The sequence below is a fragment of the Coenobita brevimanus genome, chromosome 24, assembly GCF_032717465.1.
Source record: "Coenobita brevimanus isolate Jiangsu-jjx chromosome 24, ASM3271746v2, whole genome shotgun sequence".
Taxonomy (NCBI): Eukaryota; Metazoa; Arthropoda; class Malacostraca; order Decapoda; family Coenobitidae; genus Coenobita; species Coenobita brevimanus.
Window position 1 is genome coordinate 7,564,658 of NC_136977.1, and position 18,710 is coordinate 7,583,367.

Here is an 18,710-nt window from a genome sequence, read left to right on the forward strand (position 1 = left end):
AAAAAAAAAATCAATGGCGATGCAGAGTGTCATTCAGTTCTGTCATTATTAGAAACCAGATATCGAGAAATTGACAGCACATGAGAAACAAGTCTAAAAATTACATAAACCATCAGGGAATATCAAAAATAATCGGTGACGGAGCGGACTAATCTTTTCAAAGCTGCCCAAGCCGACTCAGCCTGGATTGAACGCCTACACGAACGCTGTTGATAAATCCGGACCGCGAATCCGACCTGCCAAGAGAAACGTCAACAAAAAGCCAGATACTCTTTAGCTCTCGACTCTCTCTCTACCCAGCTGGCACTCCTACGCCTCTCTGCTGGGGGTGATAGCTGGGGTTAAGGTGGAGGAAAATGGGAGAAGCAAGGAGAGTTACAAAGGAGGCGAAGGAGAGGGAGATGATGGATTGAAGAAAGGGGAAAGGGTTAGGAAGAACGGCGAAGGAGGAAAATGACTGGAGGGGGAGGAGGAGGAAGGGTTAGAAAGGAGTGGAAGGAGAAGGAGGTGAGGGATTGGAAGAATGAGGGAAGGATTAGGAAGGGGAGTGAAGGAAGACGAAAGTGGGAGGAGGAAGAAGGAGGGTTGGAGAGGGGTAAAGGGTTGGAGGAAAGCGAAGGATTAGGAAGGAGAGCGAAGGAGGAGGAAGATCAGAAATGAGAAAGAGATGGATGTGAGGAACTGGAGGAAGGGGGAAGGATTAGGAAGGAGAGCAAAAGGGGAGGAAATTGGGAGAAGAACGGAGAAGGATAAGAAAGTAGGGAAAGGAGAAAGCGTGAGGGATTAGAGGAAGGGGGGAAGGATTAGAAAGAAGAGCAAAGGAGGAGGAAAATAGGAGAAGGAGGGAAGAGGATTAGAAATGAGGAAGAGATGGAGGTGATAAATGGGGAAGGGCAAAGGATTATGAAAGAGGAGAAGGAAAGCGAAAAAGGAGTAAGATACAGGAGAAGGAGAAGGAGAGATTAGAATGGAGGAGCTGAGGGATGGAGGAAGAAGGTGTGGGACGAAGGTGAAGACAGAAGAAAATGAAAGTTTAACGAGTGAAAAGGACAGGTAAGAAAAGGGGGTACAGGAAGAAAAAAGCGGAAAAGGGAGACGAATAGGTGTACTTAGAGGAGTGAGTGAGGGAAGAGGGGAAAAGACGGGAAAAAGAGATATTGAGGATGTATGTACGGTGTCAGGAGGTAATGGAGAAGATGAGATTGAGGGACGATAAAGAAAGGGGAGAGGTGGAGGAGAAGAGGATGGAGGGAGAGGGAAGGTAAGAAGAGGGGAGAAGAAAGGTGGGGAAAGGAGAGGAGTAGAGAAAGAAAAAGAAAAAAACATGTTGAGGAAGAGGGAGAAGCAAGAGGAATTGAATGAAAAGAAGTTAGACAAGAGAGAGAGAGAGAGAGAAAGATAGATAGAGAGAGAGAGAGAGAAGAGATGGGTTTAGAATACTGAAGGAAAACAGGAAAAATAAGACATGAAGGGAGGGAAGAGACGATGGAAGAATGACAGGAAAAAAACAAAAGGGGAGAGGAACGGAGAAAGAGATTCCAGTGATCGAGGAGGAGATGGGGCAGGAGGAGAAAGAAAATACAGGAAAAGAATAGAGAAATGAGGAGGAATGAAGAGAGGAACGACACAGAGCAGAGTTGGAAAGGACGGATAAAGAAAATGGGAAGATGGAACAGAATGAAAGAAATAGGAAAGGCAGGGGAAACTGTAAGAATGAAGTAGACAAGAGTAACTAAATTAAAAAGAGAATTATAAGAAACTGCAGGCCTAATATTAACAATCCATATAAGGTTCACTGCAAGGACCGAATCTACTCCTCAGAAGAAGAGCGGCAGACAGAATTAAAACTTTCCCAAGCTGGTGAAGTACGAGTCGGGTTGCGATGTATGCAGTGGGCGATACTTGTAAAAATCCAAGTATTGTAATGGTTATGAAAAAGAAGAATTAGAAAAAAAAAGTGAAGAATAGAGGGATAGGGAGCTGGGACAAAGTAAAGAGGAGAAGGGGTTAGGAAAATGTAAGAGGTTAAGAGGAGAGGAAGAGATAGAAGGGAGATAAGAAAATGGAGAGTAGAGAGAAAGAAAATAGTTAAGAGATTGGTCAGTGAAATTTAAGGCCTCTCTCTCTCTCTCTCTCTCTCTCTCTCTCTCTCTCTCTCTCTCTCTCTCGTTTGAATCAAAGGAAGCTGGAGTGTTTATAGGTGTGTGTGTATGTTTAAGTTATGAGTATATTTGTGTGTGTATATTATTAAAGGTTTTTATAGTATTATGTGTATGAATGCATGTGCGGGAAAACTTGGGTATATTCTGTATGTTTATTTGGAAGTATGACAAGATGTACATAAATACCTGTGAGTAGTTTTGTGTACAGTATATTTGTGCATTTGTATGTGTGTGTACCAGTATATAATTGAGTCAGCTTCTCTGTGTGTCACTAATCTTAGTTACGTACACATGCTTAGAGTTTGGATACGTTGGTGTGTGTGTGTGTGTGTGTGTGTGTGTGTGTGTGTGTGTGTGTGTGTGTGTGTGTGTGTGCATAAGTACCTGTGTGTTTTATGCGTATGTGTAGCTCTCAGTGTGAGTAGATTTGTGTGCATGTATGTGTACCTGTGTGCGTGTGAGTGCTCTTGAAATATACACAGTAGCCCTGGCCAAAAGAGATAGCAGCCACACTGAACACACTAGGTTTCTCTCTCTCTCTCTCTCTCTCTCTCTCTCTCTCTCTTGCCTCTTTCCCCCTTTCCCTTTCTTTCCCTCTTCCAAAACGTCTGTAGGTCTTCTGTCTCCCATTCCTTTCCCTTTTTACTTCTGCCCCCTCTCCTCCTCCGTCTATTCAAAGCCTCTCCCCACCTCTCACTTTCTCCCCTCTCACACTTTACCTATCTCAGTCTTCCTCTTCCTCCTCCCCCAGCCCTGTTACCCCCTTCTCTCCATCCTCACTCTCCCTCTCCCCTTTCTCCCCCCTCTCTCTCTCTCCCTCCCCTCTCCCCCCTCTCTCTCTCTCCCTCCCCTCTCCCCGACCGACATCCCCCTCATTAGAGTTTTTCCTTTGGCCTGACTCACCTCGGCAGCACACCTCCACCTTCCCTCCCTCTCCCCTACATTGGAGAGAGGGGAGTGGAGAGAAAAATGTAAAGAAGAGAGGGAAAGGAAAAATGAAGGGATGAGAGCGGGAGATGAATGGGGGAGGGGAGGAGGAGGAGTTGTGAGAGAAGGATAAAAGTAAGTGGAAGAGATTAAGTGGGAAGAGGAAAGAGGAGAGCTGAAGAAGGAGAGGTAAGGAGAGAAAGATGTTAGGAAATGGGAAGAGGAAAGATGAGGGAGGAAGGAAGAGAGGGAATGGGAAGAGAAACAGAAATGGGAAGGGGGAAAGGAGAAAAGTTGGGGGTATGGAGATCAAGAAGAAATGGGTAGAGAGACGGAGGGAAGAGGAAAAGTGGGGAGAGAAAGGTGTCACAGGAAAAGAGGGAATGGGGACGGAGGGGTTGGGGAAAACTGTAAGGTAAACGGAAAGGCAGATAGAATGGGAGGGACGAAAGAGAGCAACGGGAGATACAGAAGGAAAGATGAAAGGGAAATGGGGAGAGGAAGAGAAGGAACAGGAAGAAGAAACGAAATAGAGGGAAGGGTAGAAGAGATTGATTTGGCAGATGTTGTAGTGGTGGTAGTAGTAGTAGTAGTAGTAGTATTGTAGTAGTAGTAGCAACCGGAGAGGATAAGGGTAGAAGAGATAAAAATAACGATAAGAGAAAGAGGAGATGGAATGAAAAGACCCAACGAAAGAGATAAAGGGATAGACAGAGAAATGTAGATAGTAGTAGTAGCAGTAGTCGTAGTAGTAGCTGTAGCAGCAGTAGTATCAGCAGTGGTAGCTGCAGTCGTAGTGTAATGCATTCGTTTTAACCTGACAAAGATACCTAACCTTATTCACTTTAATTGATGGCCAGATGTTGTCATAATGGAGAGTCGATTTATTTAGTAACCAAGGAGACTCATTCCTACCTCACAACTAAGGCACATAGAATTTCATGGGAGTGGACCAGTTCCGTTAGGTGAAAGCAGACCGACTACGGTAGCAGTAACAGTAGTAGTGATAGCAGCGGTCGGAGAGGGAGTGAATGGGGTGCTATATTTGCTGAGTGAGTGGGCAGTGAGTGAGAGGGAGTCTGACATCACCCCTCGGACACTCTCCCCTTTACACACACACACACACACACACACACACACACACACACACACACACACACACATTCTCTCTCTCTCTCTCTCTCTCTCTCTCTCACGCAACATATTTCAATTTTCTCGTCTCACAAATTTCACTCACTTTCTCTCAACACCTCTCTCATTATTCTCTCGTCCACTCTTTCTCGCTTCCTCTCTCCCTCTCTTAATCTCCCTTCCCCTTTTTCGCTTTATACTATTATTATATTTCGCTTCTGTTACCATACATTTCTCTTTCCACTTTCCCCTCTTGTCGTATTCTCTCGTTGTGTCTACCGTTCTGCTTTCCCTTTATTTAGTCTTTCCCATTTCTTTTTCTCTGTCCTTCCTCTGTTTACTCTCACTCTGTCAAACTTCTCCTCCCTTCTTTTCCCATAACCTACCCTATATACACTCATTCTCTAACCCCTCCTCATTCTCTTCTACTTCCTTTCCTCCATTTCTCCTCTTTTGTCGTCTCTGTCATTTCCTCACTTCTAATCTCCTTTTTTCCCCATATCTTTTCTCATCTCTCATTTTCACTGTTATTCCTCCCCCTTTCCTCTTCCTCAGACATCTTCACCTTCTCTTTTTGTCTGTCACTCACCTTTCCCTCTTTCTCATTTCCCCGCCCACCCTCTCTGTCCTTCCTCTCGCCATTCCATCCTTCCCTCATCTCCACTATCATTCCTCAAAGTTCACTTCCACTTACTATCTTCTCCCTTCCTCTTTTATCCTACCCACTGTCCTTCCTCCTCCCTTTATGTTCCCTTCTTTGTTTGCGCCTCCATTTTTCCGCTCTCCCCTCTTCCCCTATCTTTCCTCCATTTCTCCCTCCCTACCTCCCTTCTCTCCCCCTCCGTCTGGCAGGGACACAGACTGATACATAAACTCTGTAGCCCCAAACTTCGCTCCGCCTCGGGTTTAACAACATTATGAAGGGAATTAAAGCGGCGGGTTTATGGCCTTCATGTGACACACACACACACACACACACACACACACACACACACACACACACACACACACACACACACACACACACACACACACACACACACACACACACACATGCTCTTTACCTGTCTGTTTTTCTGTCTGTCTCTCTGTCTATCTATCCATCTGTCTATTCATCTCTTCAGTATGGAACTCATATCTTTCACAGTCATCACTTTCATCATAAATTCATAAGTTTTTTTGTTCCTTGTTTATTTCTTATGTTGTTTTTATTTTTACTGTACTGCTTTTATTCTCTCCACCGACAAACTTGCTTATTATTGCCCCTTTTTCTTATAGTTCTATTTTGTATTTATTTTTATTTTTCCCATTCTATTCTTTTATTGGCCTTCATTTTGCGTTACTCTGTTTCTTTTTTCAATCTGCCACTTCTCATTCCATCTTTTTTCTAATTCCTTTCGTTGCTTCACTGTCTTTTACGTCAGTTCTTTCTTCTCATTTTCTATTTCCTCCATCCTTTCTTCCTCTTTTTTTTCTTCATCTCCATCCTCCTTTTTCATCTGTTCTCATTTTTCCTCCATGCCATTCTTGCCTCTGAGGTTTTTGTTCCTTGTCTGGCCCAACGTCAAACTCATATCACCCTCGTAAAACTACACATTGATTTATTGCACACACACACACACACACACACACACACACACACACACACACACACACACACACACACACACACACACACACACTCCCATGTAAACACAAAGGGTTATTTCTAAACAGAGATGAGCATATGAAGAATGTAAAACTTGAGACGTATTAGACACTCACGCGCACACATGCACGTACACACACTCTGCGACATTCATGATACACATACTGACACTCGCTTGACAAACCTATGGCATACCGAAACACACACACACACACACACACACACACACACACACACACACACACACACACACACACACACACACACACACACACCAATTTTTCTGATGCTAGTGGTGTGAGTGAACTTCGCGGCAAAACTCCTTGATTCATTAGCGTCCCCGTTGCCAACCCCACCAGCCTCTCGGGTCCCGGTTCCCCCCCCGCCTGACGCCCTTAATATACTCCCGGGGTACAGCGGAGGCGTTTTCATCTCGCCTGAGTCTGTGTCGTGGTGATGCATTTTGGGTACATCAGCATGGGAACGAGATGGAAGGATGGGCGGGATGAGTAGGGGAGAAGAAAGGTTGGCAGATGTTGGAATGATGGAGGCGATGAGTACGGGAGAGGAAGGGTTGGCAGATGTTGGAAGGATGGAGGGGATGAGTACGAGAGAAGAAGGGTTGGCAGGTGTTGGAAGGATGGAGGCGATGAGTACGGGTGAAGAAAGGTTGGCAGGTGTTGGAAAGAGGTTGGCTTGGTTTGGTGGAAGAGAGTGGAGATGAGTGGTAATGGAGTGTGAGTAAAGTTAGAAAGAAGTCCGCATGGTTTGGTGGAAGGGAATGGAGATGAAAGGTGGACGAGAGTGGAGATGAGTGGTAATGGAGTGTGTGTATCTTGAGGGAAGCTGGCAAAAGTTAGAAAGAAGTCGGTTTAATTTGATGGAAGGGAATGGAGATGAGTGGTGGGAGGGGGTGAGTACAGGAAGGCGGTTAGTGTTGATGGATATGAGTGGAGATGAATGATGGTAAAGTATTGGTACGGTACATGAGGGAGGGCGGCTTGGGTTGGAAGGAGGTGACTTGGTTTGGTGGAAGTGAGTGGAAATGAGTGATGACAGGGTTAGTAGACTGGGAAGGACGGCTAAGGTTACTGGAGAAGAGCGAAGTTAATTGAAGACAGAACTAAGAAGCACTTTTATCGTGACCATCCTGGATAAACTTTTGGGTTAGGTGTCGGGCTCTAGATGCGTAGCGAGGCAGAATGGGTTGTGGGACATGACGACGAGGTTTATATACGAATTAGATTAAAAAAAAAAAGACTCTTACACGTCGAAACACATCAGTTGGGCTCTTAAAAGACACCAAAGTTTGAGTTCATAAACCAAAAACATCGCATATATGAAAATTTTTACATTGCCAGTTCATTGGTATGTTCTCAACACCATTCACGCCAAGACTCCAGTACCATCACACAGTATAACAAACTATAACCGAGGGCGCGAACAGTTCGTCATTGTAGCTTAAATGTGGTACCCCCACCCCCTTTTACGAGCGGTGGTGCAGTACCTATATTATCATCCAGATGTTATCGTGGGCTTACGAAATCTTGGATGACACCCGGGTCTTGAGCAACACTTACATTCTTCAGCCCATACCCGGCGTTCAAGAGATTAACACTTGTCTCCAGAATCATTATTACAACGCTATCTTTAACTTTCTACATTTTCCATCTTTCCTCTCTTTCCCCGTCTCATACGTCTCTTTCTCTGACAACAACCATTTCTTTGTCGATCTCGGGAGCAGAGCACAAGAGACTAACATTTATCTCTGGAATCATCATTATAACACTAGCTTTTATCTTATATCTCCCAAGTTCTCCCATCTCTTCTATCTTTTTCGCTTCTTTATCCCAGCCTCTCGTACCTATAACTACAATAGGGAACTGTAATTTTGACGGTTGTGTGTCGCAGTTTGGGGGAAGATGGTACTTTGCAAAAACTGAATGCCTGAATGATCTTCATGTAGTCGATAGGCTTTAATTTAAACCATCTTTTTTATCTGTCTCCTTCATACGGCCCTTCCTGTCCCCACACCCATTTCTTAATCCACAGATGGAACCTAAGACTTAAGCATTGATCACTAGAATCATTAAAACACTAATTTTCATCCTATGTCTTTTCTCTTCTCCCATCTCCCACATCTTCCTTTGCCTCTTTCTCCTCCTCTCGCCACACCCATTTCTTTCTTTCTCCATAGGTGGATGAGAAGATTTTACTGTTTATCTCTAGAATGATCAATGCGACACATTCTTTTGACTTTCGTCCTACCTTTTCTATCTTCTGCCGTATTCACTCCTATTTCCTTATCTTCACACGTCTCTTCCTTTCCCTACGCCCATGTTTTTCTGTATCCACTCCTTTTTCATTCTCTACCGACATCAGCTTCGGTTTTTCCCTCAACTAACCCTCTCTCCCTCTCCCTCCCACCACACATTCCTTTTTCTTCCTTGAGTGAGTGTTGTTCCCTCTACCTTACATCGTTTGCTGTTACATTTTAGTGTTCTCCTATATGCCATTTCTGTCTCTTTATTATGAATATAGTTGGCATCAGCCACATATAGGAGGATATTAACCCCATCACCTTGGTGTGTCACACTTCAGCTGAGTAAAAGCATCTCGGAAAAAAGCAAAGTGCGTCCTCAAGCTCAAGGGGGTTGATAATATTATTTCTGATCTCTTCTTAGCCGAATTAAATCGTCTGTCATTGGTTAAAATAAGACAGATTGCCTCCACGAGCTGAAGAGGCTGAGGTATAGGCCTAATAGCAGACTAAATCGCTGAGGAAGAGGTGCTGCGAAATGCTTGGGTCATCATGGTTTACATAATCATGACCTCACAACATCGATGACCAGTCACTAAAAATCATGACTTCATCCTCATCTGACAATCTCTAAACAACACAGCCTCGCCCCCCTCAGTATTGGCACACATTTAGACAGATATCAAAGACATTTTTTTTCATGGTCATTTTATCAGTTCATCCATCAGGCTATAGGAGGTAATTTTTTTATATTCTTAACCTCTCGTGATGAATAAGCGACAAGTAAATATTTATTCATTCACTTTGATGATTTTTTTTTCATTTTGTTTGTCCATCGCAAGACGATTTTTTTTTTTTTTTTTTTTCAAGGAGTCATTGTTCAGATGCATTTTCCGCTAATCCCTTCACTACGAGACGTGCTTCCAAACCTAAAGAAAACAGTCTGACTAGCAAGAATAAATACAAAAGCCTTTCCCTCAGTGAATGTGTTTAGGACCTATAGTGCTGTACCAAATGCGTGACATCCAAGCTCAGAATTAATCCAAAGTGCCTCGTAGTCTTTCAACAGTCTCGTTATTACTCCCTTCCACCACCCCAAAGCCTCCCTCCCACATGTGCAGTGCTCAGCTTACAGTAAACAAAGGTTAGGAAGTACCAATATACCCAATGCTAAACATACTTAAACTGGCGAGGAAACAGCACCGCTGATCGTAAAAGTGGGCGATAATAGGTGAGCAGAAAGGACTCGCGAGCATTAAGTAGACTCAGCCCTTGACCTTCACACTGAATAAAATCGTCAGTAGGTAGCATTAGCATATCGAATAAAAGATCGTAATTGAATAGGTAGTGGACTTGGGAGACTGAGGTTCGTCAAAGAGGACAATAATGGACTTATAAACTATTGGAAATGTAAAAGACAAGAACAGTGGAATTACGAATATTATGCAGGCTACCTAAAATGTGAGAAGAGTTGACCTACGAACATCAGAGACTACAAGGCGTGATTAATGGATTTTGGAACATTAGGGATGTACAATAATGGAAGTACGAGAATTTAATACGTAAACTTAAGGGCGTACGAGCACTAGATACGTAAAAGACGAAAATAAAGGACTTGCGAACAATAAATACGTAAAAAGGCTACACTAATAGACTTAGATGCAAATAAATACGTAAAATACTGGACTTACGAGCATTAGGTACGACTGAGCCCTTGACCTTCTTGACATTGAACTTGGGTATGTCCTTATCACTGCCGGCGTGCATCATCTTGCCCTCCTTGCTCTCCTCGTTGCTCATGCTGCCCGTGCTCGCCGACCGCAGGAGACTGAACTTTGGCGGTGCGGGTTCTGTTCCGCTTGGCTGCTCGAATTTGGGAGGCTTGGCGGCCGTCTTGATGGTGGCAGCGGCGGCGGATTTGGCGGCCCTGTAGGACGAGGAGGAGGAAGCACTAGCCACCGAGGAGGCGAAGGAGGATGACGTGGTTTTCATTTCGGTTTTGGTTTTTCTGGTGACCGTGGTTTGACTGCTGCTTGTGCTGCTGACCTCTTGCTGCTGAAGTTGTTGCTGTGGAGGCTGCTCAGGGACCTCTGGCGTGTTGACCCGTGACCTGACTTCGCACTTGACCTGAGCGGAATATTGAATGGGTTGCTGGACAACGGTCTCCGCCGACGTAGAGCGACTGGTGGAGGTCTGGGAGAGCGTCTCAGAGTACTTGTTGATCTCGGCCAGAGCCTCCTCAAACACCTTCTCGGTTTCGCTGGCAGCCGTGGAGGTCGAGGTCGAGGCTGAGATGGAGGTCGAGGCTACGGCTGAGCTTGAGACGGCGGTGGTCTGTACCGTCTCTGAGGGTGGAGGGGGCCGTGCCACAGGAGGCTCTGGAGTGGCTGTGTCCTGCTGGGGCTCCTGGAACTCCGGGGGCGGGGGAGGGGTAGGATCCTGCGGGGCTTCTGGGGTGGTGGGCTTCACCTCGGGTGCGGGAGGAGGCTCGGGTTTGTCTTCGCGGTTCTTTCTCCACGGCACTGGGGGCGGCGCGCCTGGTTTGGCATCCCTTGGTGGCACTGCCGGGGCGGGCTCAGAGGCAGGGGTGATTGGCTGAGGCTTGGGGGGCGTGGGCGTGGGGGTGGGCTCTTGGGCGGGCTCAGGCACTGGTGCAAAATCATAAATGGGTGCAGGTTCTGGCATTAAGGTGGGGGAGGTGGGTGGTGGTTGGTCCGGGAGGGGCACGACCTCTGGTGGCGGCACCACAGTGTCTGGCGGCGGGGCAGGCGGGGTGGGGCGGGCCATGGTAGCGGGCGGCAGTACGGCCACGGGTTCTGCAGCCTCAGTCTCACCGTCAGTAAGGAAGGCTGGGGGCGGCCTGATAGGCGCCGCCATGGGCTGGATTGGCTCTTGAAAGATAGAAGCGGTTTCCTTTACACTGCGAAATTCGCCTTCCACTCGCTGCACGCTACTGCTTTCTTGCTGGGAGAAGCTGCTCACCATTTCCTTCACGCTGCGGTACTCATTGCTCGCCGCCAGGTCGCTCTCACTGCCTGCCTTCCGCACCTGCTTGAAGGCGGCGGCGTTGACAGAGGGCTGGGGCGGCGGCTGGCTGTCGGGCTGCATAAATTGTTCAGCCAAGTTCTTGACGGAACCGGAGCGAGTACGGGGCATCAGCACCTCCGGGGGTCCCGCAGGCACCTCCTCCGTGGACAGCTGCCTTTCTATTTTGCGGATGCGGTCCCGAACCCTCATGGGCTGCTCCACTACAACCTCAGACTCACCGCCGCCGCGTTGCGTGGGGTCCTCCGGCACCACCTGCGCCAGCACCGCCTTCACCACCCCATCATCTTTCGGTGCCGCGCTCGGTGGCGGTGGTGGCGGCTCCTTCGGAGGCCCAGAAGGCACTTGGCTCGCCTTGACGGCCTCCATGGTACCGTTGACACTGCCACTGAGCATTTTGCTGCTGCTGCTGGAGCTCATGCTGCTGCTGCTGCTGGAGAAGGCCTGCTTCGTGATGGTAGAGGAGGAGAAGGACTGCTGTTTCATACTGGAGGAAGAGGAGGAGAACGAGACGCTGCCTTCCTTTGCCATCTCATTTACCAGTGACTGAAAGTCTGCCTCTACGTCCCCTAGGTCCCCCTCGGGTGTCTTCAGCTCCATGCGTTCTGATCGCTCCATCCTCACTTCCTGCTGGTGAAAGCTGGAGCTCTGGGTCGACCCTACCACGCCCACACCCGCCATCTCGGCCACGTGCACGCCCGCACGCCGCCCGCTGCCACGCCCCTTGTTCTTCCGCTACCACCCCACCACCCTCCACCACACCAGGATCACCACCCTCCTTTACTTGCCTCACCTATGCACCAGGGCAGGACTCTGAGCTGACCACGACCTGATCTGACCTGACTAGACAAGAAGTGCTGCTGTGGCTGTTGTGGGTGCTGCACGAGCGGCCAGTGAGAACTGAGTGGCGCCTGACACCAGGGATAGGGTAGGGTAGGGGGCGCGGCTCCCTGCCCGGCCACACTTGGCACCAGCGCCGGGGTATATTTAGCGGCGCCACCACCACGATAGCGGCACACACCACCCGCCGCACAGCACCTACCTGCCGCCGCCACGCCCGGAGACAATCGCACACCACACCACCACAGCCTACCGCACTGCACCGCACCTGCCACCCTGCCCGCTTTGCACCGCATCTGCCCGCGCGGTGCGGTACGGTGCGGTACCGTTCAAATAACACAACACACGCAAAGTACAGCTTCAGCCTGTGCTACAAAAAAATGTCTACTCCAGTAACAGACACAACATTCTCTCTCTCTCTCTCTCTCTTTATTCCACATAAACCCGATACCACCTCGCACGGTTCATATTGACCCTTTTGTTGTACGCAGGAAACCATAGCAGCTATATAAGACGGTAAAATGCAAAAATAATGAGTTACAAAGAATGTGAGAGAAAAAAAAGGAAGGAAAAAGAGGAAAAGCGGATCAGGCTGGACATTCTTTCCTCTCTGCCTAACTCCCCTGAGGCATGTTGAGAGAGACGCGTTATTTTCCTTCCATCCTCGCCTTTCTCTCTCTCTCTCTCTCTCTCTCATCTTCTTCCCGTTTATACACGTCACCTTGCTTTCCTTCGTCAAGTTTCCTTCACTGCTCAATTTTTGTCCTTTCATATGATTATCTGTGTTATTTCTCCCCCCCTTTTTTTCTCCGTTTCGTTCTTGTCTCATTCCTTGCATCACCTTGTATCTCCTTCTTTTTCTTTTTTCTTTTTCTTCAAGCATGCCTTTCACCTGTCTCCTCTCATTTGCTTCCCTCTCTCGCTCCTTTTCAAGTTCTCTTTTTCCAGTTTCCTCCTTTCTTCCTTCAGTTTCTTCGTCCCTTTCAATTCCTCTTTTATCTTTCCTCCCTTCCCCTTCCTCCCTTGCTTCTTTCCTTCCTTCCTTTATCAGTACTTTTTCATTCCTTTCGCCTTGGCTTTCCTTAACTCCCTTTAGCTTTTCTTTCATTTCTCTCTTCTTCCCCATCCTTCTGTCTTCTTCTTCCTTCCCATTCTCCCTCCCTCTCTTCCTTCCTCCCTTCCTTCCTTCCTCCCTCCCTTCTTCCCTCTCATCCTCCCTCCCTTCTCCAGATTGTCAACAGTTTTCCTCATCCCATCCCCTAACGCCTGGTTTTAACTGCCCGTTCGGTGGAGAGGAAAAAGAAACTGGGGATGGGGGAGTAATGGGAGAAGGGGTGAGGGGAGGCTAGATGGGGTTAGCTGTGAGGAGAAATGAAGATGAGGTGGGGAAGAATGGGACTAAGGAATTGAACTGGGAGAAACTGGGAGGAGAGGAAGGGGAATGTAGAGTTTTGGGAGGAGGGGTGAGGGGAAACTAGATGGAGTAAGGTTAGCACTGAGGGGAAATAGTGATGGGTTGAGGAAGAATGGAGCTGAGGACCTGAATGGAGAAAAATTGAGTAGGTTAGGAAATGGAAGTGAGTAATGGGAAATGTTGAGTAAAGGGAGAAAATATGAGGGGAGAAGAGAAGGAAAAATGGAATGGGAGGAAATTGAAAGACATGGAAATAATGAGGAAGAATGGGAATGAGGTTAGAAAATAAGGGAGGACAAAGAAAAGCAAACAGCAACAGAGCTATTTTGCCTTTTGAAGTATATATATATAGATAGATAGATAGATAGATAGATAGATATAGATATACAGTAGGCATTGAAATAAATAGTCTGTGAGTCCAAGACAAGGATAGAGAAGCAGGACGAGAGGGAGGATGAAAGAGGTAAAAGCAAATAGAAAGTGGACTGCAAGAAATCAGAATATTTATGTGGGAGGTAGAGGGTAGGACAATAAAATCGAGAAGTAGTAGTAAATTGGCATTGCTCTATTATTAACACATTCAGTACGATGCCATTTTCATTGTCTTCTTAGTGCGAGACGCTTTTATTCAACTTAGGGGTTACTTTTCTCACAAGAGGGATTAGCGTTACCTCTCGTTAACCGCAGCACCAACAAAAGCCCCTACAAAGCTGAACAAAATCGTCTGGAAGTAGCAAGATTAAACCGGTGAATGAAGTTACCTGATCCAAGGGTTAAGACGACAAACACCAGAGACGGAAAATACGATGTTTAATGGCCAGAAAATACCCAGAGTCTGCGTGAGTCATATTTGGGTGTCTGAGTATTGGTAAAAACAGTAGCTATTTTAGTCTCTCTCTCTCTCTCTCTCTCTCTCAAGGCATTCTGAAAACACTGAAGACATTCCGTTGGCAGTTTTGGTCTCTTAAGACATTTCTAAATTGTAATACCCCAAGAACAGTGCAGGACAGTGGTAAATATTTAATGCCCTAAGATTACCACAGTTCGCTAAATTGGTAATTGTCGCAGCTGTTAATTTTGGTCATTATTATTACCTGTACTGTATGAGGTGGCAGATGGAAACGGTGATATTTACCGTGTGCTAAACGTATTAATTTATTTTTAGCCCTCAGTACAGTGATATTATTTGACATTATAATTGCAACTCATTAGTATTATTTATTTACTCATATATTTTTAGCTTCGAAAGATCTCTGTTATTAAAATGGATAGACGAAATCTTCATTTGCATCTTCAGTGGAATGACGTCCTTTGAACTATTATTCTTGTTAATTTTAGACAGTTTTACATCGCTTAGTAATGTTTCTCAAAGATGATTAAAATAAAGGAGTGAGGCAGGGACTGTATGAATGGTGGTGAGGGATGCGGTTCCATATGGTTGATAACGATACTGATTATGGTGATACGTGGATATGTATATGAAGTAAATCATAGGCACCCCTTTATCGGTAGGCGAGGTATTGGACACTAGTAATCACCGTTGTAATAAAGTAATGAGTGGTGTTAGAGTTCAGTTAAGCATGTGATTCTGTAACCTGTCATATTGTAATAGAAATGTGGTGTTTGTAATGGAGTATACTGTAATGGTGGTGACAGGCTTGGTGGATTGGACGGATGTGTTAATGGATGCTGTGTTAGTGGCAGTATTGGTGAAGAAGATAGTAACTGTAAAGTGGTTGTCAGTCGTGATGAAGTGGTAGTTGAGAGAGAGAGAGAAGACGGTGGAGATGGTAGTGTAGGAGGGGGATATAGGATGAAGGAATGAGGAGGAAGGGGGACTAAACTCTCTCTCTCTCTCTCTCAAATCCACAATTTCCCCTAACTTCTACACACCTCGGCATATATGTACTTGTTTTTATCATTCCCCGCATTCCATCTTTCTTTCGTTAAATTTGTCCACTTCCCATTCCCTATGACTCACCCCAGTAGCTACTATTTCTTTCTCCCCACCTACCTTTCTTCGCCCCATTCATCATTCCACCTTGTCTTTAGATCTAGCCGCTTGCCTTCCCTCTCCACTCCCCAGCTCTCTCTCTTCTCTCCACTTTATCTCCCCCTCATTTCCCTTCTTTCTGTACAACAAGTCTACTTATCCCATCCCTGACTCCTTCTTAAAGTCCTTCACACACACACACACACACACACACACACACACACACACACACACACACACACACTCTCTCTCTCTCTCTCTCGTTGTCTGTAGTTGTGCAATCCTTCATTCAGATCCTCTAACTTACTTTATCAGCCAATCATAGCTATCCTTATCTCATTGCCTCTTGATCTCTTTTCCATTATCTTATTCCTTTCCTCCCATTGTCGTATTCCGCAATTTCACAACTCTTTTTTTTTTCCTGCCTCACTTTCCCCTCTCCCTCCGTCACTCATTTACCTTCCCTACTTCTGCTTCTGCTTTTGCCGCGTTTTAACCATTACATTTTCCCCACATTTACCTCTCTTCTCCATTAGTGTTCAGTTTTATCTTACTTCTGTTATCTTTCCCTAAACATTTCCCATTTCCCCTTCTAACTTCCTTCTCTTTACCACTTTACACCACTCGTCTCTCTACTTCGCGCCTCTTATAACTCAACACTTCCTCATTTTCATTATTTAATTTCCCGCTTTCTTCCATTCTCTCCCCTCCACCTACCCTCTCTCTCATCCTCCCCCACCTCCACTCCTCTCTACATTCCCACACATCTCCCATTTCCTCTCCTCTGTATTCCTCCACCTCTCCTTTCTCTTCAGCTTCTTATCCATCCTCTTCCCTCTTCGCCTCCTTGTCTCTTCAACTCTTAGCCTATTCCCTCCGCCCCCTCCCCTTTCATTTCGCCTTCCCCTCTTTCTCTTCCCAGCCTTTCTCCTCCTTTCTTTTTCCTTTCCCAGCCTCCGTCTTCTCAATTCCCCTCCTTTTTCTTCCCTTTTCCCTTCCCCTTCCCCTTCTCTCAGCCTTTTCTCATCCCCTCCCTCATTTCCCTTCCTCCTCCTTCGCCTCCTAGCCTCTCTCAGCTTCTCCCTCCTCCCCTCCTTTCCCCTCCAAGATGCCTTAGATTCTCCTCGTGTAACTAAGCAGTAATTCCGACCCTCACTGCCTCCCAACACTGCCAAGTTGCATAATAAAACGTGTTCAAGGTTTACGGCAGTTTGGCCTGACCTTTACGGAATTACACTCTTGGTGCGTTGACATTATGATATTAGGATGCCCTTACAGGAGAGAGAGAGAGAGAGAGAGAGAGAGAGAGAGAGAGAGAGAGAGAGAGAGAGAGAGAGAGAGAGAGAGAGAGAGAGAAATATTAGTATATTAGGCATATACAAACACCAGCAGCAATAATTATAATAACATCAAATATTAATGATGATGGTAATGGTAACAGTAACACTATCAGTAATAACAATAACAATGAGACCACTACTGCTACAACTACTGCTACTGCTACTACTACTACTACTACTACTACTACTACTACTACTACTACTACCACTACTACTACTCCTCCTCCTCATCATCATCATCATCATCATCATCATCATCATCATAATAATATCAGCAGCATAGATAATGTCCTCCACGCCCCCCAGTCCTGCCAAGTTGCCTAATAAAATGTAATCAGTGTGTACGACTGTTCTGCGTGACCCTAAAAGAATAATACTCTGGCTTAGCTGACATACATCTGTCAGCAGCATACACTTACAGTTTAAAAGATAATGGGCAGTATTAAACACAAACAAATACTAGCAACACCGATAAAGATAATAGTATTGATAGTAATAATAATGATACTACTACTACTACTACTACTACTACTACTAATAATAATAATAATAATAATAATGATAGTAATAATATAATCTGAATCAGTCCTTATTACATTCTTTACAAGATCGGATCCTCCTCTTGGAGGGAGTAATAACCAGAATTAATTATAACAAAAACACCAACAAGTAGTAGTAGTAGTATAGTAGTAGTAGTATAGTAGTAGTAGTAGTAGTATAGTAGTAGTAGTAGCAGCCAGTAATAACCTACAACAATAACAGCAATACAAAATCCCCATCATAACTGACACGAATAACAACATTCCTAAAAAAAATAAACCACATCTAATACACATCCTGTTTACTATACAGCATAATCTTAACGTGCCTCCTCCTACCCCACCCCACCCCACGAACACACACAGCACCACTGCATCTTCCCCAATAGTACAGGTAGTGCAGGGAGGGACTATATATCACCTGCCATTACACCTGCCCACTCTCAACTACCATTTCACAGCCGCCGCTAAGATGAACGAGACGCAGCCTTCTTAAGTCGATAGAGAAGTATTTTTAACGTGGGTGTGCTGTCAAATGTGGCAGGGCGCGACCGTAGAGTTTTTGACACTCGGCGGTGGTTTATTTTGAGAGAGAGAGAGAGAGAGAGAGAAAATATGTGTGTGTCAGTTTTTAGATGGAATTGATTGCAAAATTCAGGTTAAGCTGTTTTCCTGACCGATAAAACTGATGTTGGGTTTCTCCCTGTAGACGTCTTTGTCAGTCCCGTCTTTCCCTCATGTCACTGTTTCTCTTTTTATTTTTTTCACGTTTTCTCCTGGCATATAAATTATGTTTCTTTTGTACTGTAGTATTCTCCTGTCATTTCAGTGTTCCATAATGGTGCTGTATGAAAAAAGAAATTCAGTAGAGATATTAAATGGGAAAAGAGGATGTAGGGACAGTGAGAAGTAAGAGAGGAAAGAATATATAGGTAGAGACATACAAGAGAAGAGCCAGTGAGAGCAAAGGGCTGGGGAAGGAGACTAAGGAAAAGATAAAACAAGAAGGAAAGAGAGGAGAGGAAAGGAAAAGTAGGGGGAGAGACAAGCAGTGAAGGGGATGATGAGCATAAGAAGAAAACAAAAAAATGAAGAGAGAAACATTTCATAGCGAAGAGTGAAGGTGAAAGAAAAAGTGTATGGTTGGGAGCTGAATGAAGCTAAGTGAAAGAAGAAGGAAAGAGAGAAGAGAGAAAAGGAGATGAAGAGAGAAGAAGGGCAACAGGGTAAATGATAAGAAAATATGAGGTGATAAAGAGAATTAGAGGACGAGAAGGAATGTGTGGATAAAGGAGGAGGTGGAAGAGAGAGAGAGAGAGAGAGAGAGAGAGAGAGAGAGAGAGAGAGAGAGAAGGAGAAATGGGGCAGAGGAAAGATAGGAGAGGGGAGAGACAGGTAAGGGAAGAAATGA

At 45.6% G+C, this 18,710-nt stretch overlaps 1 protein-coding gene across 1 annotated transcript in view; it reads right to left on the minus strand.

The window, feature by feature from the left end:
* LOC145393486 (uncharacterized) overlaps positions 1–12,040 on the minus strand; it is a 281,432-nt gene extending 269,392 nt beyond the window's left edge. The window contains exon 1 of the mRNA XM_080267606.1: positions 9,820–12,040. Coding sequence (XP_080123732.1) covers positions 9,820–11,854 — 2,035 coding nt within the window. The 5' untranslated portion in view covers positions 11,855–12,040. The remainder of the gene's footprint in view (positions 1–9,819) is intronic.
* Between the last annotated feature and the right edge of the window lie 6,670 nt (positions 12,041–18,710).